Source organism: Psittacula echo (assembly GCF_963264785.1).
Source record: "Psittacula echo genome assembly, chromosome: 2".
In the NCBI taxonomy this organism is placed as follows: Eukaryota; Metazoa; Chordata; class Aves; order Psittaciformes; family Psittacidae; genus Psittacula; species Psittacula echo.
Window position 1 is genome coordinate 43,532,441 of NC_137737.1, and position 26,196 is coordinate 43,558,636.

At 36.8% G+C, this 26,196-nt stretch overlaps 1 protein-coding gene across 1 annotated transcript in view; it reads right to left on the reverse strand.

The window, feature by feature from the left end:
• Nucleotides 1-23,638, reverse strand: part of MPP7 (MAGUK p55 scaffold protein 7) — a gene marked incomplete at both ends in the record, with an annotated part of 116,406 nt that extends 92,768 nt beyond the window's left edge. The window contains 2 exons of the mRNA XM_080610929.1: nt 9,785-9,903; nt 23,602-23,638. Of these exons, the coding sequence (XP_080467055.1) occupies nt 9,785-9,903; nt 23,602-23,638 (156 nt within the window). The remainder of the gene's footprint in view (nt 1-9,784; nt 9,904-23,601) is intronic.
• Nucleotides 23,639-26,196: the final 2,558 nt, after the last annotated feature.

Sequence of the window (26,196 nt, forward strand, 5' to 3'; positions counted from 1 at the left end):
AGGGCACCCATCCCGTTCACCAGTGGGCCAACCTTGCCTCTGGTGTTAGTTTTATCTGCCATGTATTTGAAAAAGCTCTTTCTGCTGTCCTTGACCCCTCTCGACAGATTTAATTCTAAGGAGGCCTTAGCCATCCTAGCTGCCTTCCTACATCCTCTAGCAGCAGCCTTATACTCCTCCCAAGTGGCCAGCCCCTCCTTCCATGACCTGTAAACTCTCCTCTTCCACTTGAGCATACCCAGCAGTTCCCTATTTAGCCACGCAGGTCTCCTGGCCCTCTTCCTTGACTTCCTACGTGTCAGGATGCTCTGATCTTGAGCTTGGAATAAGGAATCCTTGAATGCCAACCAACTCTCTTGGGCCCCTTTACCTTCAAGCAGCCTTGCCCATGGGATTTCCCCTAGCAATTGCTTGAAAAGGCCAAAGTTTGCCCTGCTAAAGTCCAGGGTTGCAATTCTACTTGCTATTCTACTGGTCCTACCACACAAGATCCTGAATTCCACCATGTTGTGGTCGCTGCAACCAAGGCAGCCCTCAACCTTTACTGCTTCGACCAGCCCCTCCTTGTTAGTGAGGATGAGATCCAGCAGCGCTCCTCTCCTGGTTGGCTCACCCACCATTTGCATGAGGAAGTTATCATCCATACACTGGAGGAACCTCCTGGACTGTGGCTGGGTTGCTGAGTAGTCCTTCCAGCAAACATCAGGGAAATTAAAATCCCCCACGACGACCACGTCCTGTTACTGTGAGGCTGCTCTCAGCTGCTTGTAGAAGGCCTCGTCAACTTCCTCACCCTGATCTGGTGGCATGTAACAGACACCCACAACAGTATCGCCCCTGCCAGAATACTATGTTGCCCTTTTTTTCCATGTTTTAAAAAGGAAAAGTGTTAAAATAGAGGTAACTGAAAGAATTTTAAAAACCAGAAGCGCTAAAGGCAGCACAGAAGAAAGAGAAGCAATGGGGAACAGAAAAAGAAAAGATGAGTAAAAACTGTGAGTGTAAGCCTGTGTTTCATGCAAAGGAGGAAAAATAGTGAGGATGTGTGTCATATTACTAAACACTACAAATTAACTTCAGAAGGGTTAGCTACAGAATGGATACAACCAAGATTTCCAAAACAAGAAGAAAAGTTAACCTAAGCAATAACAAAACCTGGTGGTAGGAAGCAAGGCAGGCTTTTTTTTTTCCTCCCCCTAAAAATCTTATTTTTAAGATCTTTATTAAGTCTTACTGCATCAGTTTCTATGCTGCAGAAAGATTTTATAACTATCACATCCCATCTTTCTTAACTCTTACCATGTTTTTGCACTGCAGGGGCTTGTTTGGGTAGTTACGACTTTCTGATCTTTAAAGAAAAATAGTCCAAGACAGTAACAAAACAAACAAACAGATTTGTTTAAAACACTCCCTCACATGTTCTGCCACAGAACTTCTGGTCAAGGGAAAAGAATACTGCAGAAAAACAGCTTAAAATTACATTATCCTTGCATGTCTTGGATTTATCAGAATACTATTACTGAGCAGCTTATGAGACCTTTGTTTGGCCTCTGTATCATAGACAAAAAATGTATCACTTTGGTTAAATAAATACTGTACGAGCTTTGTAAGACAAGAAAAAACTGGGCATGAGCAAAGATTTCTTCTCTTCAAACTGCTGTACCAGTTTGGCCACTAAGCTTGTACATTGCCCTCTCAGTAACAATGAAATTACAAACTATTTGTCTTAGAAGGATTGATTTACCTCTTTTATGTCCAGTACATTTTGGCTGTGTTTCTGCTACTTTTTGGAGGTTTCCCAGCAGAAACTTTAAATCAATTACAACTGATCCAAAAAAATGCCTCTGTCTGGATTTTAACCTAAACCAAAGTTTTTTCACATTCCAAAGCACTGATTTATTCACAAGTTTCAAGTAATAGTCATAGAACAACACTTCACACCTCTGATTTAGTAAGCTCATCTGCTTTATTTTTCATTTCAATAGTTGGTTGGTACACAATACTTAGAGGTTTCTGATATCAACCCAACTTCTTCAGCTTTTATGAGACTAAACTGTCAAGAAGACAATCTAATCAATGCTTTGGAAACTGATCTTTGCATTGTTTTCTTATTTTTAACAAAATGGGCTGAAAGGAGGAATTGATGGCAGGAACAGGACTTCCTTACAAAAATCTAGATGAAAAGTCACAAGTGCCTATTACCAGACATATTAGCAACTTTGACGTAGGAACTCCAAGATGCTAGAGTCCAAATGTCCAAACTTCTGACAGTTAAACTTGTAACAAAAGTACAAAATAAAGGTATAATATTTTTTTTTTTTTAAGTACTTATCACTGAAGAATCATTCAATAGCCTTCAGGACAAAATGATTAGTTATATTTACCAGCTGTGTGCTTCCTAGTAAACTATCTACTAGCCACAGTTATAACAAATACTTGTAGTTGAAACATCACATAGAATCCGTATTTCACCACAACTGCACTAACCCATCCATTTGATACTAACTTAACATGCATTTTCCTACAAAGTTGCACCATCCAAAGCTATGCCTGACCACTTCTTCAATAAACTGGAGGTGCACTTTTTCATTTTATTAAAGGCACGAATAAGCACAGGTATGTATACACACATGGCAAAACAACTTTGCCTTTATTCAAAGAAACAGTAAACCTGTTACATGTTATATGTGGAAAGTTGGGGGGTTTAGCTATGATTTCAAACAGGAATCTATTTTTTTTTTTTTGCCTATTTTTGCCCAGCTATTACCTGAGGTACTACATTTTTATTCAATAAGGGCACAAACAAGTTAAAGGGTTCAACACACACATCAACAAGATCACCCTTAATCTCAACAAAAGGAGCAATCATTTGCTCAATGCCTGGCTGCAAGCTACCTTTTCCTTAATGTTTCCATGGAAACAATATCAGCCTGAATAAAGATCATGCACTATTTTCTATAAAACTTCAATTACCTTATTTTGATTAATCTGATCACCGTTCCCATGGAAATTAAGTTTAAAGGCAGCTGACTGCCTCAAGCTAAGAACGATCTCTTTACTTGCAGATTTCAGTTGCTGGCTATTGAGCAAGTCTCAAAAAAATCACTTTGGCTTCAAAAGAAACACTTTAAATTTATGTGGCATTTCATAAGGAATAACACCTTGCATTACACTTCTTTTGAACGCAGTAATTTTGATGGAAGTAAAATGACTCATTGCTTCAGTGGTAATTACTCTAAATATGAAGGCAAACTCCTTTAAATCAGCTAGAAGCTTGCTTTCAGAGTATTGTTTTTCCAACAATTTTCATCTTTAGGTAAGCAGAAAGCATGTTGCAAGTTTATATTTCAGTTTATGAATTAGATCATTACCTATAAATAATTTGGAAGAGAAGAGCACTGAATTTCTAATACTCCTCTACATATATTCTGTACATACAATCCAAGAGGAAGCTTCACATATTAATTGGAGACCAAACTTCCTTTCCAGACAATGAGAAAAAGACTTAAATTTCTTCCGTGCAGCTTTCATATTTCTTTGCAGGTAATACTGCCCATGTCTACCTTACTGCCAGATAGGTCTGTAGAGTTGAAAACTTTGTGTATCACATTTTGCCAGCAGGACTTGAGGCAAGACTGGACAATGCCTTTTTGAAAGGGAAACGTTCGCTCAACAAGGACATCCTTACAAAAATTAAGATTTCCTTGATCCGAGATGATCTGGATTTAAAGAATGACCAATAACTGCCACCTATTATCTAGTACATCAATATTAATGAATTAATTATAGTAAATTCCTTCTCTCCTTGCCAGATAGAGTAAAAGTTTTCAAACCGTCACAACGGACCACATCCGTGAATTGTTTAGACAGTCTGCATTACAAGAGTGATTGCTTTATTCTTGCATGCTTACTCTGACTGAAAGATGTAAACTGTAACTTAAGACACAACCTTGCTTGATTCTCTTCTAGAGCATGAAGAACAATAATTTTTCATTGGCCGTAAATTGCTACTGGCTGCCAACCACCACACTCGCACCTCCTCATCCAGACGGCCAGGTGGTAAATGCTTACTCACACAACCTTTTCCTTTATTTTTTCCCATCTCCAAAGCAAACAGCAGTTCAGAGTTCCACATGAACTTACAGAACTGCAGCCTATTCCCTTTACCAGGGAGGCACAGCTTTTTTAAAACAAATATGGCTGAGAACTCAGCAGTAAAGAACCTTAAGGACTTCAAGTATCAAAGCACTATTTTAGTGTATAAGCTTTCAGTTTCAATAATTCCTCCCACCCCAAGGTGGCCTAAATATATCTCCAGCTCTTCAATGCTTTCCCCCAAAACCATAGCCCACTCATTCCATTAGATATGAGGTTAGACGCCACCTATGCCTACCAAAGCCCTGTTCCACTTTCTCTTCCAGTGCATTTTCAAGGCTTGTTGTTCTTGGGTAACACAGCTCCTCTGAGCTTCTTCTGAGGTGGCTGCTTTTGTCTACCCTGAAATCAGAAACCACTCTTGCCATTCTCTTAACAGGTTCAAACATACTATTCACCAAAATTCCCTCACAACTACACCCTCGCCCTCCATCTTTTATATAACATAATCGTTAACAGCAAAAAGTGTTCCTGTGACCCACAGCAAAGATAGTTCCAACAATAAATTATGAAGATGGTATAAATATTAGTTGCAGAGAAAGTATACATAAAGAACAAAGTAATGAGAAAGTAAGTAACTTTTCAGTATTTCAATATCAGTTTCAAACTTGAAGTGCGGAATCAGTCAACATTTACATCACCGGGCTGCCATGAAGAAAGCCAAACTCCATCTCAGTACAATCTTCAACCTTCATTCTATGTCATTTGTGTCATGCTCAGGTCCTACACTACCTAATACATCCTCCTCAGCCACCATCACCCTCTCGGTCCTTTGACCCAGGTGTCATTCCCTCAGTCCATCCATCACCCCCATCAGAACATTGAGTTCAGAACAATCAGTTGTCACACACATCTCATTGGAACAACTCATAGAATCTGAAATCGTTTCCTCTGCATTCTCTTGGGAAGAAAATCAAAACATGTGGATGCTTGAGCTCATGTCCAGGCAGGAGCATTCACCATTCAAATGCACAACACAAAAGCACATGATCTGTGTAGCATGCATCTGGATGTTGGCTGCAGATTGTCTGACACATCAGAGGGTAGGAGAAGCTGCACCATACAACCCCTCCATAAGCACCTAAAGAACCTGTATAGCTCTTCCCAGGTGAAGAGTTGGACAGTTGTGAGTTAGTCTGTCCTCTAACATAAAACAAGGCATGAAACCTCACAGAGATTCTCTCATTCTGTACTGCAGATGCAAAGCTGTTGATTTTACAGATTAACATGGAGTTTTGTGTGTAAAGTTCTGGGTAAAAACTGTAAGTATATATAAACTTGCCTATGAACTAGGCTTGTGCCAGTCCACATTGAAGATTTAGCACATCATTTGCAGATCACTGATTTTATCACTATAAGCATGTGTCTAATCAATCCTTTTTGATTTGCCCTGGTCAGCTCATTTTTGTAAATGCTATCTTTACTTTTCTCATTACCAACAAAGGAACCACAGTAGACTGAAAGCAATTTTCATATTAATATAAATATTATATATAATATATTCATATTATTAAGATTATTATATGATCATATTTAATATTCATATATGAGAGCATTTACATATTGAAAAATCTGAGCCTTCACACCAGAAATTCCAAATACTTTTGTACAATGATTGTAAAATTTGGGCTATGTAATCATATGATTCAATTTACATGCCAAAGAAATTACACCAGGATACATTCAGCTATTTCATTTTTGGAAATAGTTGTTAGCCATTGAAATGGACAAACATTAGCACATACAAAATAATTTCTCAGAGCTTCAAGTCAAGTCACATCCAGGTGATACTAACAGAAAATTAGCACAAATTTAGGTTTTGCAGGGCCAGCCATCAAGATAGTAGGCAATTGTTATAAAATCAGACCAGATTCACCAAATATTCCTTAGTTTTGCAGTAGTTATTTTCTTTTCCAGTGCCACATACTGCTGTTTGGATATACAAACTCCTCCCTAGCAAGAGGGACAGCAACACCACTTGATGTGGTTTCTTTTCATAATGCAAAGTACAGTACTGGCTGAAGAACTGTGCATGCTCTGAGCTGGCCAAAAACAATCCCTAAACTGCAATTGGTTAAGAAGCACTTCGGTAGCAGCCCAACAGATCAGCTTACTCAACTCTTGAGCATTACATCCACAACCAGAAATGTTTAAGGCAGTGGAAGTAGAAGTTTCATCCTGGAGCTAAACAGACAAACAGTAAAACGTGTCTGGTGCACTAACAGCAAGCAAATGCACATGGAAATTCTTGCAGCTCCTCTAAAAATAAGCTAAAAGAGTAGTTAGAACAGATCTTTATTTATCCCTTCTGTTCCTCTTAAAAAAGAAATCCAAGCAGAGCACATGTGTACTACTGCAGGTTTTAGCTACGTAACTGCTCGTAATTACTCTGAAGGATGATCTCTTTGTGTTTCTTTTCTATAAATCTCTACAGAACTACTGAGATCTCTGCTACATAAAAAGTAATGAAATGGCTGAAGATTTTTGGTAGAACTTAGGAGAGTCATGTACTAAGACAAGGAAGTAACAAATTGAGGGAATGAGAGACAAATTTTAAACATTCACTTATCCAGAGCCAGTTTTCTCTTCCAAACTGTCAGCAATGGTTGTGGGTTCCCTCTTCTCTATACTTTGCAAACTAAAATCTAATCAACAGATTCCTTTCTTGAGAAAAGGGACAGCAAGAACAGTTGCATCAGTTTTTGCTGGTTTTACTTACTACAATAGGAATGTACTGCAGGGAACAATCCAGTATTTGCAGGGGAATGAACCAGATGATCTAATACAACTTTTCCATTTCTGACTTCTTAGAACAGCTCAGGCTGATCCAAGTTCACAAAGAGATTTCTGTCCAACAATACTGAATGAAGAGAACTTCAAGACCAGGTTTGGGGCTTTTTTTTTTTTCTTTTTTGTTTCTTTTCAATACTGTGAGAGTCAGAATAGCAAACCATATGCCATAATATGCAACCATACAAAAAACACTATGAAAAAACACTTAATTATCCATAAAACAGAGTATCAGTACAAAAGTAGAAAGCTCATTTTATATGTCAACCTTTTAAGCAATTTGGAGCATTTTACCCCTTAGAAAAACAGCTTTTTTCTAATACCTGAAATTATTTAACAGTAAGGTAAGAAGATCAGCATAGAAACTTTTATTAAGCAGTGTGTCTATCTTAAATAGAGAAAGATTTGCTGTCTAATTAGTAGTAGACCCATGCTCATTTGCTTCCAAAACCGACACATACCAGGATCGCAACACCCTTGGCTCTAAGCTAATGCCTTTTTTTTTTTATTACAAAAAATCTGCTGTCATTCTCTGCCTCAGGAATTAAAAACATTTGTTGCCTTTGCAAGTACAGTTGACTTTAAGAAGTCACTGCTAGGAAAAAGAGTCTTTCAAATAAGACACCAGAACCCAGAAAGCAAGATTTGGCACTTCCGAAGCCTTGTAACAGGGAAAGACTATGGCACATGGGGTTCATTCTTCTCCTCTTACAGCTCTCTTTGAAAAAGCCTACGGACTGCCTTCTCTGAAACTTGATAGGATACTGAATAATCCTCCTAAAAATGTGTTAAAGGTCAAATAAATACCATTAGTTTCAGATAAAGTTACGCCCATCTTGGGTGAGGGATATGAACTAGATAACCTTTTGCAAGCTCTTCATGCCCTACTTTCTACACCTCAATCCCACAGAAGTCAAAAGGTGAGGTTCGACAGCCTGTGATATACACTGCCTCAGAGCAGACACTCTTAATTTCAGCATAATTTTAAAGTGTTGTCTTTTCGAATTAAGTTTATATGGTGCATTAAAGAAGTGCAACTAGCGAACACTAAAGATGCAGCTTCAAGAATGAACTCTATTTTAACATACTGTGAGACTTACATTAAAGGAACCATTCACATGGTCAGTTACACACACATTTAATACTTGGACCTAAACTGTATAAGATAAATAATAAAGATCGCTAGAATACTTCAATGTCTTGTTGTAACTGCAATAAAGTGAACATTCGCTATTCCCCAAATCATTCAACCTGCCTCAAGAAAGCTTTCTCATGACTGCTTTTTTGTTAAAATTAGAAAGACCATCCACCCTGCAATAACAAGCAACATGGTAACTAGGGCAAGCAACTCTGAGAGCCAGTAGGAGAGCCAACTTTTCCAAACAGAGTACTCAAGGTGAGTAAAGCAGTAACTGTTGTGCTATCTTTGTCATCTTTTGGAGGAAAGGGCAAAAGAAAGCAAGTGAAGGAGTTTGAAAAGATTTAGGCTTTGTCTCAATAGAAGATTACAGCAGATGTTGACATCTCAGTGTTTCACAGATCCACACATTTTCTAGCCAGCCTTCTTTAATTCCCAATCCAGAAACAAAACTAGTTTAGCAACTGACCTAACGTTTGCTTAGATGCACACCACTGTTCAGCTCATATTAGAAAGACAACTGGTATTCCCCTTGCAGTGATCTTCTGAGCCACCTGAACAGACAGCTGCAGCAAAGCAGTAAGTCTGGGAATCACCACATTTCAGAAACTTTGATGAAATTCAGTAGGCAAGCAAGTACTGCCAAATACTGTTCCCCTATTTGTTGCTTCTGTATATCAACTACCAGAGTGTATTTGCATTTACTTTTACATGCAAATTCTCAGTTATTTTGAAAATAATTGTGGCCAGCATTATTACATCTTTTTCCAGAATAAGATAACTGAAAGAAATTGAGAAAGATGACTCTTTCAAACCTACATGGAAATGATCCCGATTTCAGGCTTTCTCTAGATCAGTGACTGACAAGCGTAACAAATTCTGCTCAATTATCTGCGAATTCTGTATATTCAAGGCACGGGTTACTACCACCTACAGATTCATTTGAGACCTCAGAATTTCCTTCCAGCTGAACTAGCTCCGTACTGGAGACTGAAGACATACTTTGGTAGGAGTGGAACATTTCTAACCAGCTGATTGGCCCCATTTTTCTGCTATAAGCAATTTTAACATTTTCAGGGTAGCTCTGCATACTCCTATGGCATGCTTTGATTTCTTGTTGCTGATCATTTTCCTAGCAGGACACTTTACTTAAGTATTCTTCCAAACTTATTTTAGGTTGTACTTAAGTCCAACATATTTATGTGCAAAACACAATTTTAAATGGAGGCAAGCCAATAAAAGAAACAGCTTACTAGAATTTCAGTTGACTTTGTTAAAGGAAATTATTTTAAATTAATGTGGCTACTGAACTGTTGCCATACTTGACCTCAGAAAATATATTCCTTCTAATTTTTGCTGCGAACATTTATTTATTTAAGCTAAACTCCAGGTCTTGAATGTTGACCATAAAGAAGTCTCAGATTTCCTGCTACTATTTCGTATGCTTTTTTTCTAAACAAGGCAAACAACATATGTTTGCTACATTAGCATCACACTGCCAAAACATCACTCTTAAATGAAATCATCTATGTATTTTTGGTAGAATCTTATTTAACAACTTCCACCCCGACAGAAACAGAGTTAAAACAAGGCAGTTTTGTTTTCACTGAGCAACAGTTTGATCACTGGTTTACTAGATGGCGCTCAAAACATTTTTCCATACGCTCTTCTCAAAGAGAATCTGACTTAAATGTGGTTTACCTTCACCAGTGAATGAAGGCTTTTTTCACCAAACATATCCCAGAGGAAGGTCAGGTCTTCCTGGCTGTCCACATGTGGCTGCAGCTGGGCTGGCAATGCAGCCAGCAGCTCGTACAGACCTATAAAATGAAAATAAAACACAAAGTGTAATCTAGGGGTGATCTCATTAATTTCACTTAACAGTTCTGTGTAATTGGCTGCCTGGAGCATGTCATTTTAACTCTATAGAGAGCATGGAGTATCCAGCATAACATTAACGTGTAGAACCAAAAGGAACATTTAAAAAAAAAAAAATACTAAGAAGTAAGTATTAGCAGTGTACTTTTTACCTTGTCACAGTTGTCAAGCTTCTACATCCATACCTATTTACACAAGGTTATGCAGAAAATTCATACAGGTTTTGCAAAAAAGGACAAAACCAGAAAAAACCATACATTCCTTTGCTTAATCGTTATTCCATTTCCCTTGATGTTAGCCAAAGAGTGAAATGAGTCATGAATAGGAAAAACTTCCTTAAAAGAACAGAAACTGGATAGGGTGGTCCATTAAAAAAAGTTCGTGGTTTCTCTAAATATTTCTTGCTAATATATTGCTTAATATTTTTTTATCCCTTGTTCAGTAGGAATCCACAGCAAGACAAAAGGAACTACTCTGCTTTGCAGGACTAAACCTTAAAAACCAAAACCAACATAAGCTTTCCCAGACACACACACACAGAGAAATATTTCAGTAACATTTTTAATTTGCAGGTATTTGAGATTCTCCGTAGGGTTAAAGCAGCTGCTGTTCCTAGTTATTTGTGGCACACCTCACCAGCGGTCTCTGAGGGGCAGACAGTAGCACACTGTTCCACAGTAGCATACAGCATAAAACATTCATCATGCACACCGGCCATCAATATGCTGTCCAAGAAATGGAGTAACAGTGTTTGCAGCAGCCCTCTTTAGGGAGGTAACCTGGCATGAGCTGATATCAATTCATAGCACATGTTTAATTTTCCAGTGGGATTACTTGGGGTAAAAAGGACAAAATGCCTTTTTCTCCAGTCTGCTGTCTACAAAAACACCAATAGTCTCTTGGGATCCAAGATACACGGTCCTGTTATTATTTTTAGTCTGAGCAAGTGCTGCTGTTCATCACAAGGACAGATTTACAAGATATTCTACTTGTAAAGAACACTGTTGTAAGTTAGAGGTTACCTAACATTATTATGCCTATTATCTCCCTAAAACTTATGATTCAGAATATTTATTAGTAAGCGTAATCTCACAACCTTTCCAGACACTACATATCCCTTTCAAAATTACATGCAGCACCTTCGGGATCCAATTATTTAACATTTTTGTCTTTTTACTGCCTCTCAGTAAAATATTCTGGAAAAAAAGGTTCCTTCCAGATACATTCCTTTTGTGGTCCAAGCGTTTTTGGTGGTTGACATTCATTTCTGTTAGAATCCTGCTTTTATTTAAATCTGCTCTTGTTTATGCTTCAGGAATACTGCAAAAAGAGGATACAAGTCAAACCACTGCAATTTTGCAGAAAAAAAGAACACGGAGCCTTGCCTAGCGAGACACAGTCAGTGACTGAACTGACACCCAGAGAACAGAATGGGACTGCTGGCTCCAGCTTCCTGGGCTATTAGGATGTCAGCACTTAGCAAAAACAGTTATTTTTATCACGCAATTTATGCTTCAAAAACATTTTCCTTTAGAAAACTGAAAAACTAAAAACCAAAATATCTTTACACACAGCCTTATATTTCTGGACATGGACACTTCGGTGGCTGCAAATACATTCACCTCAGAATAACCTGGAGGTTGTTAGAAAATAGAATATAAAATTCAATGTAAGCTTACACTGTGGCGTAACTGCTGACGAACCATCCATTTGTGCCATTCCAAAGAAAGAAAATATTAGCTTCAGTCACTCCCTTCAAATATGAGATGTATGACAGAGTAAGGTTTCTTTTCCTTGATCCATCAGATCTGCCTAAATTTCGCATATGATCAACTATAAAACTATTCTATCATTGTAATTTGCTCCTCAAAGCTTTGATAACTAAATTCCCAGTGAGAATAAAATGAAACTTCATGTTTCCTTTTGAATTAGCTAACTACAGCAGTGATACACTTTGAGACTGAAACTGCCTCTAATAAGACTTAGGTTTTATGCACAGAAAAATCCTGCCTGCCAGCACTCCAGGACCAACTAACCCTGCAGGTGCTTACTCACATTAAGGTTTCATTCAGCTCAATTTTTTCCCCATTCATTGTATATCAGCTTCAATTATTCATCAGCCCTTAATTGCCCCTGCTAGGGAAATGGGTGAACATCCTTTACGTGCTACTCCAGCTTTGACAGCAATGCACCCAATCCATACAACTCTCCTGGGGAAGAAGACAAAAATCGGACAAGTGCTGACTGATTTTATCCAATATCATAGCTATGTTTCTAGTTCTGCCTTGCTTCAGCTCTACAATCCAGTATTTACAGCTTTCAGCCAGACGGAAATAAGAATCCCACCCTTTGCAGCAGCAGAACCCAAGGGCTACCCCATGCAGCATGCTGTTCCTACAACTCCTGTTCTTAAGACTCCTGCTGAAACAAGCACTATGTAGCCAGGAATACAAAACCCTCAATCAATGAGACAAATGAAAATCAGGCAGAAGGAGGACTTTGGGTATTTAGGTGGGGAGAACAGAAGACAAAGATCTAGAATATGTCTAAAGTTAAATCTGTGTAATTCCAGATCATCCAAGTCAGCTGTAGCCTCCTTCCAAACAGAAGGTAATGGCAGCAGAAGGTGCTAGCCCCTATAAAGGTTTACCTTTACAGACAGTCTCATTTTTTCCTTGTTGCTTTTGTGGTGCCCAGTACCACAGAATCAGAAATTTTCAGAGGGGCATTCAGATCTTTATACAGGAAGAAAACAAATATGGGGATCTTCTTCTACACACACAGACCTACAACATCAATCTTATTTTATTTGTGTCTCAATTACATAAAGCATGGTGCTGTTATTAATTCCAGCATGAAGAAAACAGAAAAATGTGGCTGGCATTTACTTTACTGGCAAATGGAATTTAAAAGAAAGTGCTTCTGTGATACGGACAGGGACAAAATAACTTGTCAAGTTACTGTAAAAACTGGTAATGAAGTTGAAACCATTACATTGGCAATTATACTTTGGCCTAATTTAATTTACCAGATTTGATAAGTTGTCACATCCATCTTTCCAACACTTGAAGGGTGGTAGCTCAAATCTCTGCACCCCTGTAAGGTGTCACTGTACAGAAATGCTACCATGTGGCAACAGAGGTAATCTGACCTTGATAGCTCCAGCCCAACCTCAAACTTCCTGCAACACATCTAACTAATATCTCAGGTGGTTCTGCCAAAGCCAGAGCCAAAGGCCACTGAAAGAAATGCAAGTTTCTCACTGTTTTTAGTGCTTCTAATCTTTTCAGTAGGAATTACAAAGACTGAAGTCATGCTATACTGAATACTTTTGATACTTTTGATCACTTCTAAAACCAAAAATTAACTCTCAAGAAGTTCATGGCTATACCCCCCCCCATATTCAGATGAACTGGTTTGGAAATTAAAAACACGTTTCTTGTGTAAGTCATAGAATAAGATGTATCTCAGCCGTCTAGAGCTGAACGCTACTGCTGTAAGCACATGGCTGCCAGGCCTCAACTGTGCTCTTGGTCTCAACCTGATGTCTCTCTCAACATCCCACCTCCTTGAGTCATATGACATGCATGGACTTCCCATTAAAAAAAGCATTTTGCACATATTTTTTGGGAGATGACCACAATTTAAATAAGCACACACACACACAGAGAGAAAAAAAAAAAAGCTTTTAAAAAAGTATCAAGGATTTGTGTTTAAAAAAAAAAATTAAAAAAAATAAAAAAAATCATGAAAAGAAAAAAAAAAAAAAACCCACAAAACAAAAAACTAAACCCCTGCTGTTCTTAAAGCCTGATGTTGGCAACACTGTAAGGAGTCTTGAAATTTTTTATTTTTTTTTTCCTTTTTTTATACACTGTTCTATTCTACTAACTTCTTTGTAATTCTTTTTTTTTTTCCCTAGTTTGCCTAAATTTAACCAGCTTTTAAATATAAAAGGAATCACACGCCCACTGGGACTCTCTAGTACCAAAATACTTCAGGTGCCAAAATTCCATAAAGTAAACATGACTTACACAAGAAAAACACATTTACTTCAATTTTTAAAAGCAGATCATTTTTTAAAAGGTCCCAGAAGGCTTGAGCATACAGTAAAAAAAAAAAAAAAAACAAACAAAAAACCCAAAAAAGAACCAAAAAAACCCCAAACCACAAAGCAAAACAAAACAATGAGTTTAAACATAGACATGTAAGACTACTTTGCAATTACAAGAAGGGAAGTAAGTCCTATCAGTTCTGCGACTTGGGGAAATAAACCAGAACAAAAGCCGATCACAACATAACCATCCCTGGACATTCCCAAATGACTGAAAAAAGAGGAAGAAAAAGGTCCCTTTCTAAATTAAACAAGGTCACATAATACAATGGCAGTAACAAGGGTCAATTCCAGATAAATAAGGGAGCTTCCAGTTTTAGATATTAGTATGCTGTTTATATTAATTTTCATAAACTAGGGGCAGTATCTAATATTTATGTGAACTAAGTAAAAGCCTATGGCATGGAAACATTAATAAAAGACAAGCATTGCACATAGGAATCGTATAACACTCTTTAAGAGTGGAAAGGGGAGTGGGTTGTTTGAAGGTGCTTATATAGTCTACTAAATTTGATTACCTGATTCAAGAATAAATTAATACTGGACATGCAACACACTCTTCATAAAATTTAATTCAGTGACACAGAGAATTAAAAACCAATGACTAGATAAGCTTGCCTACAGAAATAGTCCATAGAAACCATACACGTAAAGATAATCTAAATGCACATACATAATCTAACACTAAAATTTACAACAGTTCATCATGGATAGAGAAACTACTCTGAACATTCTGGACTTGTTGCAAAAGCAAGTAAGATAAAATGGCTTCAGAATAAGGCTTGTAGCATTCTGCCAGCTTGGACTAAGGAAATAATTTCAAGAGAAAAATCCAGCTATGTTTGAAAACTCAGTACTGTTCTTGCTTGAAAAGGTATTAGATAAATTTCAATCTGTTCTTTTAACACACTCAAGGAGTTCCTGTCTTCATTGCATCTTCAGCTTTTCCTAAGCTTAATTAATATAATTTAGTTTTAATCAATCTGAACAGAGCGTATACTAAATTTCCACATGCAATAAGACCTCAGACTAAGCAGCAATGGAAAGCTTTTAAATCAGAAACAACGGGACATAAAGAATTTTCCCAGTTCTAGAAAATTGTTTCCTTTGTACTGTTATATTCTATAGAAGACTGCTTGTTCCTAGGAGGAGAATAAATGGCTAAGCAATTGATGAAAGTGTTCCCATACTGAACCACTCACACTGCAGATTCCAGATGCTCTACATTCTTGACATCAGAATGGAAAAATTTACTGTTAGTCTAGAGAAATTTAATATCACCATTCTTGTCATATCCTTCATAGCTTCATTATTAGGACAAGTCTGTGGAAGCTATAAACTAGTGCTAAATGATAAAAAAATATGGTCTCTGCGTTCCATCACTCTTGCATATTACAAGAAAACACCAGTTTTGTTTTGGTTAGTGTAAGGAAAGAAATGGAGACAAATGGATGTGCATTTACTTTCATATGTTAATTAATTTCCTGAGCTAGCATTCTGAACCATGATGCCAGACTTCAAATCAAAACTTTTTACAGGAACTAAGGGATAATAAACACTAAAGAACATATACCTAAGCCCAGAACAACACTGTAAAATTTTATTGTATTAATAAAATGGGACACACCAACCTTTAAATTTTCCACTTTGTCAGAGGTAAAATAATCAGCACCATTTGCTGCCATTTATAACAAGCTGACATTTTTTCACATTTGAACTGTACTTTACAGTTCTATAAAGGCTCAGACAATACTTGCCTTACACAAAACCAAACAGCATTGCAGTAGAAACACTCCTTCTGACATCCTTGCTGCTCCATAGTAAAATCAGTCACTAACACCAAATACTGAAAATCATTTCATTCTGAAGTTTCAGATCAGTATTTAAGCACAGGCTCAAATAAAAAAAATATGCAGGACACATACGTATTAGGATAGCCATACTGCACTATCCTATCAGACTCCAGTTGTAAAAAGACCACTATATGCTCAATTTTATGTGCTACAAATAGTTCTTTTTTATGCTCTCTTAAGTAATACCATCAAATATATGGGCTTCCTGACACTGCAAAATGTTAAAGACTAATAATTTTTCTTTACAGAACAAGAGTGATTAACTCATTCCAGCATGTACCTTTTCTTTCATTTTGCAGTTTAGTGTTTAAACAAAAGATTAATCTAATTTTCAAAGGTACGGAATACTGAGTAACGAGATAATCACAGCATGCAAGTGATCAGCGTCTTTGAAAACAAAACAAAATTGCTTTCATTTACTTGCCAGATCATAAAAAAATGAAAACGCTGAAATCCTCACAGATGGCACAGCAACAGAAATGTCAATGTTCCTTTTTTTTTTTTTTTCTAATGAAAACAAGGTTTTTGCTGTAAGTGTCCTCGAAGAACAAGATTACATACTCACTAAGGGCAACGGTCTTTTAAGTAAAAAGTTGTACCTAATTTTTATTCCTCCAAGCTACAATAATTTGTTAACCCACCTTAAAACAATGTTATGACAGAAAATGTTGAAAGCGAGCAATCATTTAAACACACCACTTCCAAAAATATTATTTCCTTCAAAATGGAAAAGTCTTCAGCTTTGGAACTTGGCTCCCGGAGCTGAAGAATCCACAGTTGTTTGAAACACTTATTGGTCTTTTAGGATTTGTCTCAACATATGTATTTCAGATTTAGTACACCACATACCGTTACATTCTTATGCAAGTTAAACAGTTGATTCCTATTTGCACTCATATAGGGCAAGACTGTTGCTGCAGAGTTCTTGCTCGTACAGCTCAAAGCTGCTTCAAAACTGAAACCCTTCAAAATGTAGCTATTAGACACTGTGTCAACAAGGATACTTTAAAAGCTCATAAAATGTACTTTCATGAGTATTCAAAAGCTCTCCTATTATCTGCAAGAATAACACTTACATAAAACTGATTTAAAGTGACCTATCAAGCACAAATTAATAACCCACTTGTGGAAAGCTCATACAAAGATCTGATGCTCTCTCTTTCCTCCCCACCCCAAAAAATCTCTTAGCTCCTTCAACAAAGCCAACATACTACGACACCTTGAATAACCTCGACTAATTGACTGGTCTTTTTGTATAGACATCAGCTTGGCGAGTCTTCAGTATTTCTATCTAGATCTTCATCAACACCAGAGGCAGGATAGGAAGTACCTGGCAGGCAGTCAGGAAAGAACTCATTCCAGCACTAGGATGTCACTGGGCACGCTTACCATGTTTAACTCTTTAGTCACAGTCTGCAAGGTTAAGAGACCTGGCACTGGGGGAGGGGTGGCAAGAAATACCATATGTGGCATTTTACATCTGCAAGAAGAGGACACAGTATCTCATTAAAAGACTGAATAAAGACTTACAACAGAAGTCTACTTTCAACTCAGATGTCCCTAAAACTATTGGAAACACCATTTAATTAACATAGATGTCAACCTTTCATATTGTGTCTTGATAGTAGAAGAAAAAGTCCTCCACATCCTAGGCAGTACTGATGCCCCCAAACATGCCAGTATATTATTTTAATGCTGTGATTCACTGTGTGACTGAGTTTAAAGTTTAACATTCAAAACAAGTTATGCCATTACATCAATCAGTCATATATGTATATAGACACATACACGTGATATACAAGCTCTACAGAGGTATATAGGAATATACGGAAATAAATTAATTAGAATCAAGTACATCATCACCTTGTCTCAAAAGTTTAGAAAATTAAACTATTTCATAGTTTATCCTTAAGATTAATATGGTGCATTTAAGTGTTTTTTGTTTGGTTGGGGTTTTTTTGTGTTTTGGTGGTTTGGTTTTTATTTTTGGTTTTGTTTTTTTTAAAGCAAAATCATATTTGAACCCCCATGTTCCACAACAAGCAACTAAGAGCTAGCAGTGAAGCTTCTCACTGCTTCTTAGCAGTACTAAATTTCATTCACATTAACAGCATTGAGTTCTATTAAATCAGCCAATACTTGATGTGATGTTGGGCTGAGAAGCCACAGAACCTTCCATCTGACAGCAAATGCACACAACACATACACTCCACTAGCTAACCTGGCCACTGGCACAGCTACACTTGAGCAGTACACCATGGAAGTCTGCTCTCGGCAAAGGACATCTGGTATCGCTAGGATGTCAGCCATTTGTGTAATTACAGCTTTTGGTCCAATAAACATAGCTATATATTTAAGCCTCTGGTTAGAAACAGTATAGGCTGTCATACTTTCGTATTTACCACAAAACCTACAACATTGCTTACCAAAAAACAAAAAAAAAAAAATTAGAAATTGTTGCAGCTGCCAGACCATTTGAATTTAAATTTGTGTCCAAGAACTTAACAGTTTTAAAGAGTTTACCATCAGTAAATATAATTGCACACATTTTCTGATTCCATACTGTTGAATCAGTCTAGCATAAGATATTAACCCAAAACAGAACAGTTTAGAGAAATTTCATTCTACTCTGAACAAACTTTCCAACAGTCACCATAAATGTTGATACCAAAATGAATACCCTTTCCAATACCAGCAAGTTATATTTTAAAAAATTAAATCTGATAGCAATTAAAGCTAGTCATATATCTCATACTTTCCCAAATCTTTCATATTAGCATTAGCCTAAAAGCCATTTAATGCCTCTGGCAGCTGGAGACGGGGAGAATTCAAGAATGCATGGTAAAATACTGGCTTCATTTATTAATTCAGTGTAAATTTTGCCCCAGCTTGTGTTTCGGTTTTCACAAAAATCTAGCCATAGCTGTGCATTTCAACATGGTGAAAAATTTACATAGCCTTGCAATCATGATGCACCCACAGGCATTTACATGCTACATTTGCAGCAGCACACCTATGCCTAAGTGGTAAGCATCGGTATGAAGCAGGCGAGCAAAGGCTTTCCCCCTGCTCTGTTTCCACTGCAGCATGTCAGCAGGGAAGCAAAGGCGGTCTGGAGCAGGATTCAATCGCCCTGCAAGCCTTTGCCCTGGCAGCCTCCAACGGAAGAGCTACTCCCAGAAATCTTTCCTTCATCACTCTCCTAAATTCCCTTTCTCTTCATCTCATAACAATGAATGCAGATCTTTGGCCATCACTTTATGTTATCACATTTTTTTAAACAGGCTGTAAAAATAGAAGTCCCTGATTTCCAAGTCCTCCTTATTCTGAAAACTGGTTTAAAAGGCTAAAATCTTTAGCCACTTCAGCCTAATTTGTCCTTATTCTCCTACAGATGTTTCTGATGTCCCCTTCTCAGCTGAATCAACTACTCAACTTTTTCTTCATGTTATTACTGGTTTTTTTCCTCCACCTTTTCATTCTTTGCATTACCAAACATTCTTAGAAAAAGATTATGTCAAAACTAGCAAGCTGATTGAAAATGCATTAGTTGTAAACAAAGGGAAGACATCTACATGAAAACAGTAAAAGCAAGGATAGCATCTTTCGGTGTGCAAAATCGTCTTCGAACTTCGCATTGCTTGCAGTGGTCTTACTTCACTGAGAAGTAATCCATATAGACTACATGGCTATCATATTGACATGATATTCTATCAAAGTATTTCTATCAGTATTCAATACACACACATGAACAACATGTAGCTTCAGAAGTCAAGATGATTCTTAAAGAATGACAGTATATGCTACTAAAAATGAAGTTCAGAAAAATAGCCACCATTTAGGACGAACTTCATAACTTTATTTTGTATTATTACAGAACCAAGAAGAAAACCCCAAACCTAGAAATACTATAAAGGCCTTATGAACTTACAATTTGGTTAGTAACAAATGTGTTGGGTCTTTTTAATTTAAAAAACTAACATGCATTTATTTTAACAGGCTTGTAATACTGAAGAAACTACACTATCTGGCACAGCATTAGCTCCTATATGTACTCAAGAAGAAACTTAGTAAGCCCTGCACATTTTTTCTTTCTATAATTTACAATATTCAAATTCAAGAACTGCTTCTGACTTTCATTAAATTTAAGCAATTTCAGACAGTTTTACTTGGTGGCCAAATTTGGCCCATAAATGTGACTTTCCTGCAGACAATATATGAATCAAAATCACAAAGTCTGCTTTGCACGTTCACGCACCAGTTTTTAAGGACAAGCAAAAAGCATTTTTAAACTTGTCAGCTGAGCAAGCTTGATACAGGGATCACAGGAAAGCAATCTGTAACAATTTTATGATGTTTTTCACACTAAAACAACACTTAAAGCATAATGATGTCATCTTGGTTCCACCGAAGTTAGCAATGAAGCTGCCATCAATTACTACAAAGCCAAGACTGCAAAGGTAAACCTTCCTAAATATATCAGACACGTAAAAATGCCAGATCTTGCAGACTTTCTTTACCTGCAAAAGTGCAAGTAGTCTTTCTCAGTCTTCAAGCTCTATTTGGTGGGCTTACACACAGACTTGAGACTTTTACAACACAAAGAATATTTAAAGCTTCAAAAGCAGCCTCAGGCAGGAGCTCAGCCTTCCTTTTGAGACAGCTGCTTTAAGATAACTTTGACCTGACACTGACAGGACTATAAACCTTCAGGGAGGAGTAGGACCATGCACATGCTAAAAAAAAAAAAAAAAAAAAAAAAAATTACATTATACAAAATTACGGTTTCTAATGGAGAGGTTTGCTAATGGAGAGTGGAATACAGCATATGCACACACATAAACGCTTCTCTTCTGTCTTTAAGTTAAGAAGCCAGGTCAGACTGGTAAGGTACAAGATTAAAGCGACAAAGTCACCTGATGAATCTATATAAACTAGACAAATCAAAACTACTCAATATTTGCAATATTCTGTTTAAAATGTTTCTCTTAAACTCTTGTTAATGCCTCTGAAAATAGGTGTAAGAGGTATGGTCTCTGTACAGAAGACTACATAGGTTAAAAAACGGTATAACAAAAGCACGTATATGAAGGAAGCAGCTGAAAGGACAAGGCAACATCACGAATAAAGCCTGCTGACAATGTAAAAGCAACGTAAAATTAACATGAGTAGATCAACGTTCAGTCTGATCACACATGGCCCATCATGAACACTACTGTGCTTCTGACAGTGGTCTGATGCCTAAGACTATACTAAAAATAATAATAATAAAATATTATGTTTCCATACTAGTGTCCGAGTTTCCAACAGTCCATGACTTGGCAACTTTCCGATATTCACAGATGACGCATTTCTGTAGGTTGCCCTCAATGAATTTTTTCACTCATTCTTAAATCCAGGCTTACTTTTACTTCACCAGCATATGACAGAAAATAAGCTAGATGGGGGTTTTGTTTGAATGCATTAATAGAACAGCCTTAGACAGACTAAATGAAGTTGCATCCTTTCCCTAAAGGTGCATTTTCGTTAGGTCCCCACCATGTGACTTGCTAACTCCACAATGTTCCAGGTAGTCCTCTCATGGACTAGAGCAGTTTCAACTCACTACATGTCACAACAGCAGCTTATGCAGGCAAGGCGAGAGGAAAACCAGTCTATGCACCAAGGAACAACAGAGGTAAGAAAATCCAAAATTTTTTGTGTTTCTCTTTTTTTAACCTAAACGTAAGAGTAATGGCAGAAAAATAGGGCTCTGATTAGAAACCACCTGTATTATGAGCAGGACAAAAAGCACAGTTTGATGTAATCACTCAAAAAATACTTAAAAACTTATCATCCACATCAGGAAAAATCATAAAGAAAGTGAAAGAAAATAAATAATCCCCTTTTCCCTCCAAACGTAAATTTTTATTTAAAGAAACAATTTGCAACTTGTATCAATAAACAAATCGGATTTAACAAGCAGTGTTATTTAACAGATGGTATCAATGGTGCGTATCCTATTTTACTATAGATTTCCTGGGAGAATCAGCTTTATCACACACCATAACTACTGAAGGTGTATTTGAAGCATCATATGCATTCAATATCACAGCGAAATATGATTTTAGAGGCATTTTAACACACAGGTTTAAAATTTGGAATCTGCTTTTCACATTTTGAAGCCCTTTCTTTCTTTATTCAGAGAGTATACATCCATGACTATCACTTTTTGACATGCTAACATTCCTTAACAATAAAACAAGTAAAACTGTCAGCAGCAGGCACCAGCCATCACACATCCCACTGCTGTTCATCTCATCATGTTCTTGAAACTTCTAAAATGTCAGAAAGCCTTTGGCCAAGTAACAATCAAGGGGAAAAAAAAAAAAAAAGGCAGGTTTTGGAGGGACACAAAGGCTTGTGTGATAGAGAAAACAAAGATAGAGAATGGAAAAATCAGACCGCAGTAGACCCTCACAGATTTTCAAAATTCAGCTTTCTCATACTAAACAGCTTCAACTGCACTTATTTCCATGGGGGCAAGGGGAGAAAAGAAAGACATGTAGAAGTAGATTTTGGCGAGATGATAGTCAAATCCCTTTAATACAGGAACAGGGAAACAAAAAGAGCCAATAAAACCAAACGCAACCCTCCCTCCCCATGGTAATAAACAAACACACACACTCAGCTTCAAAGATTAATCTTTTCATCAAAGAAATCTGACATAGATTGGAGGTGTGGAAAAAAAAATTATTGCAGTGTACAGTCTATTTAAAGTAAGAATCCCATACAGTTCCCTATATATGTATTTTTTGGATTCCTGACTCAAAGTCTCCCTCTTCATTTCCAAAATACTGCTGTAACTTCTAGTGCAAAAAACTATGTGATCTAGCGTAACAAGCACATGGTGGAAAGCAGATATCTTTGTATTGTAATCCCAGCTGGATCACTTATTTACCAAACACCCTCAAGCAAAAATACTAACTTTAGTTGTTCCTAAAACAGGGACAAAAATGTTGGCAGAAAGAATGCACACACAAGAGCAAGATGAGATTTAACCTTGGAATATAGCTTAATATTGTGATGAAGAAGGTGAAAGCTATGGAAAGCTACGTATCTGCAATCCCACTGCCTGCAGTCAGAAACTGGAATCTGATGTGGAAGGCAAGGGAAAGAAGAGGACTTGAGACAGTATTTTTCTTCTCCTAATTTGTTAAAGAAGTGTCAAAACTAAACAGTCTGTATTCAGAAATAACTTCACTGATAACTGTAACTCACAGAGGGGATAGTCTAGACTGCTGCAAATATTAAGGCATGTATGATATCATCCTTTTTTTCACCTCCTTTTTCAAGTTAACATTGTAGGAATCATGCTCAGAGGTGAATCCAAATTCTTCAGATCCCTATATGTATATATATATCTGCTTGGAGTTCTTTTTTCTTTTGGGGAGGGTGGTTAGGGAAAAGGGAAAGCAGGTAGTGGTGGGACTTTTAAAAATTAATTTATTTTACCCACGGTATTTCATATATCTAAATTAACTTCAGGGAGAAAAAGTTATGTTTAAAGTCTTAAATTAAACATCTGTTGAGAGCGTAATTAATTATCTTACTTGACGATTTCTTGAAAAAGAGACTGTAGACTTAACAAGTAAGATCTGGAGGAAACATGCAGTCCTCCTTGGCTTGCGTACCTGTGTCACTTCCAGATCCAGCTGATAACGCTGGCATGATTTAGTCTGCAGAGTTTCACGCAGGAACGTCAGAGTAGCACTCCGTAGCCAGAAGGCAGAAGTTAATTTCAGTTTAACTGCTTGCAGCCAAGTTGTCTATGAAGATTTATATTATCTCCTAGTTTCTCCTAGAGAGAACAGAAACAGAATTTTACAATTAAGAACATTGTTAAACTGTAAATTACTGCAGCTAACCAAATCCAATCATTATCACAAAATAAGCTTTTAAGACTCTCAAAACAAAGTACTTTGCGTTTATTTAAGACTGTTAAGATTTTTTCCCCCAGGTGAAAAAAGTTTTGTTTTCCTCAGTCTAGCCTATAATCCCATTCTGCTGTAAAAATAACACATTTCTCTCAAGCAAACTATGCTCTTTAACTCTAGTGTGTCAGGTATTTTGGAAATAAAGTCAAGGGTTATTTTGTTAAAACAGAGAATAATTTAAGTCACTCAAATTTCGCTACTACTTACCCCAGAAAAAAAAAATGCTCACTAGCATGGTAATTTATTCAGCGTTTCCACTTAACCTCCTTTCAATTGTTTTCAGTTCATTTCAGGATCTAAAATGCAATTTTTATAGGTTTTTTTTTAAAATCTGGAAATATAATCTGAATTTTAACAGAAGTTGTAAAAAGCAGGACTCGGGCAAACACTTCTCTAAGGTAAACAGCAGTCTGATTCATGGAGTTGATGGAGCCATTATCATGCAGACCATGTAAGGAATTTTTCTGTAACTCATTACTACAAAGTCACTATTTTTATAAGACATATTTTTTAATAATTGCATAGGCCTGCTGATACTAAATTTTGGGTCTTTCTTTTAACTGTGGTTTTGGGGTTTTTTTAAGGACAATTCAGAGCAAATGTAACAAAAGTAAAAAACTATTTCAAATGTAAGTGCACATATTTAAATTTGAGTGTGTTAAAATATGAAACTGGAACCGAAACTTGTTAAAAGAAATTCTGAGTGAAGACTGGAAATGTTCACTAAGAGCAGGGCAGGGGCTTACGTGTCTGCAGGGAGAAGAAAGGGAAAGCGGGAAGTAGAAGCTAACAGAAAACAAGGGTTTTCTCCAGATTTCAGTAAACAAAAAGGATCCTTGCAGAAAGCAAGCAGCATAGTTCTGCATTAGAAAATAAACAGAAGAGCATTTTGCTGATGATGATGCTGGATTGGATTTTGTTGAGGTTGTTTCTTTTTTTTTAGAAAACACGTTCGTATCAATCAGATGACTTTTTAAGTCATCCTGGCTCTGAAAGCGTGTATTTTGGACACACTTGGACTTGGCAGCAGTCTTGTTGAGGAGTAATATACAGGTGCTGTAAACACTGTATACTGTTCAAAATTTTGGTTTTCACAAAAAAAAAAAAATTAAAAAAAAAAAATCCCCACATTGCTTAGAGTATTGCAACATATTAAGGGCCACCCACAAGATTTTGTTTATTAAATTTTAAATCAATTATTAGATACAAGCTAGCTGTTAACTCCGCCCTAGGCATAAGCCTATAGTTTAAATAGTCTGGCAACTTCTTAAAGGGCTTTTGGGTGGTGGTTGTTTTGGGGTTTTTTTGTTATTATTTTGGTGGTTTTTTTTTTTCCCTCCTCTAAGCGTTTACCAGAAGAAACTTCTTGCGCATCAGCTTTCAAACTCCAGTGACACTGATTTTCGTGAGGTTTGTTTTGTTTTTTTTTCTTAAGAAGGCAAATACAGAAGAAGTTATGACCTTGGATAACTTCTTTTATGATGGAAAGACCAAATAAAACTTAAAAACCTATCTATTAAGATTGCTTTAGCGTTTGGGGATTTTTTAGTAATAAAACTTTGTGGTGAAGGAAAAAATAAAAGTAAGCTTTCACTAAAAAAAGCATCAGGTTCCAAAAACCTATTTTGACATTCATCAAATCAGCGCAAAGGCCCTTAACTTAAAATTTAAAACACAGAGATAGAAGTTAAGTATTTCAGAACAAAACCTCATGATGACAAAGCTGTAAAACATCTATAGGCAAAGTCAGTTGTGTACAGCTTAAAAGAAAGGGGATTAAGGGGGGGAGAAAAAGATATCCTAGCCAAGGACACACTGTACCAATTAAGAAGAAACATATTCATTTTGCATTAATTCTGCTTGTTTTCTTTCTAACACATACAAGTGCCATAAAGGAGAAATCATGACCTAAGCTCACTTAGTCTCCAGCGTGAGCACAGCCATATGAAGGATGGAGGCATTTTTAGTTTTCACATGTGTAAGAAACCAGTTAAACCAAAATGATTTACCATTAATGGGGCATCTTTGGTTTACATGCAGCTTAAAGTATTTTCATCTATTTCAAATAAATAAGTAAAGCTAAACACGCACTGCATTCTCATCATAAGTGCATTATTATTAATCAGAAATTCAGGCTTCTTAAAAAAGTTCACTGTGAAATGTGAAAAGTCTTGTTGATCCACATACATGTCATACATTTAAACTTGATTTCTATATTTTTCTTCATTTCATGGTAAATCATTCACTATTTTTAAAAAATCAAGCTCCTTATTATTTAAGAAACTTCTATAC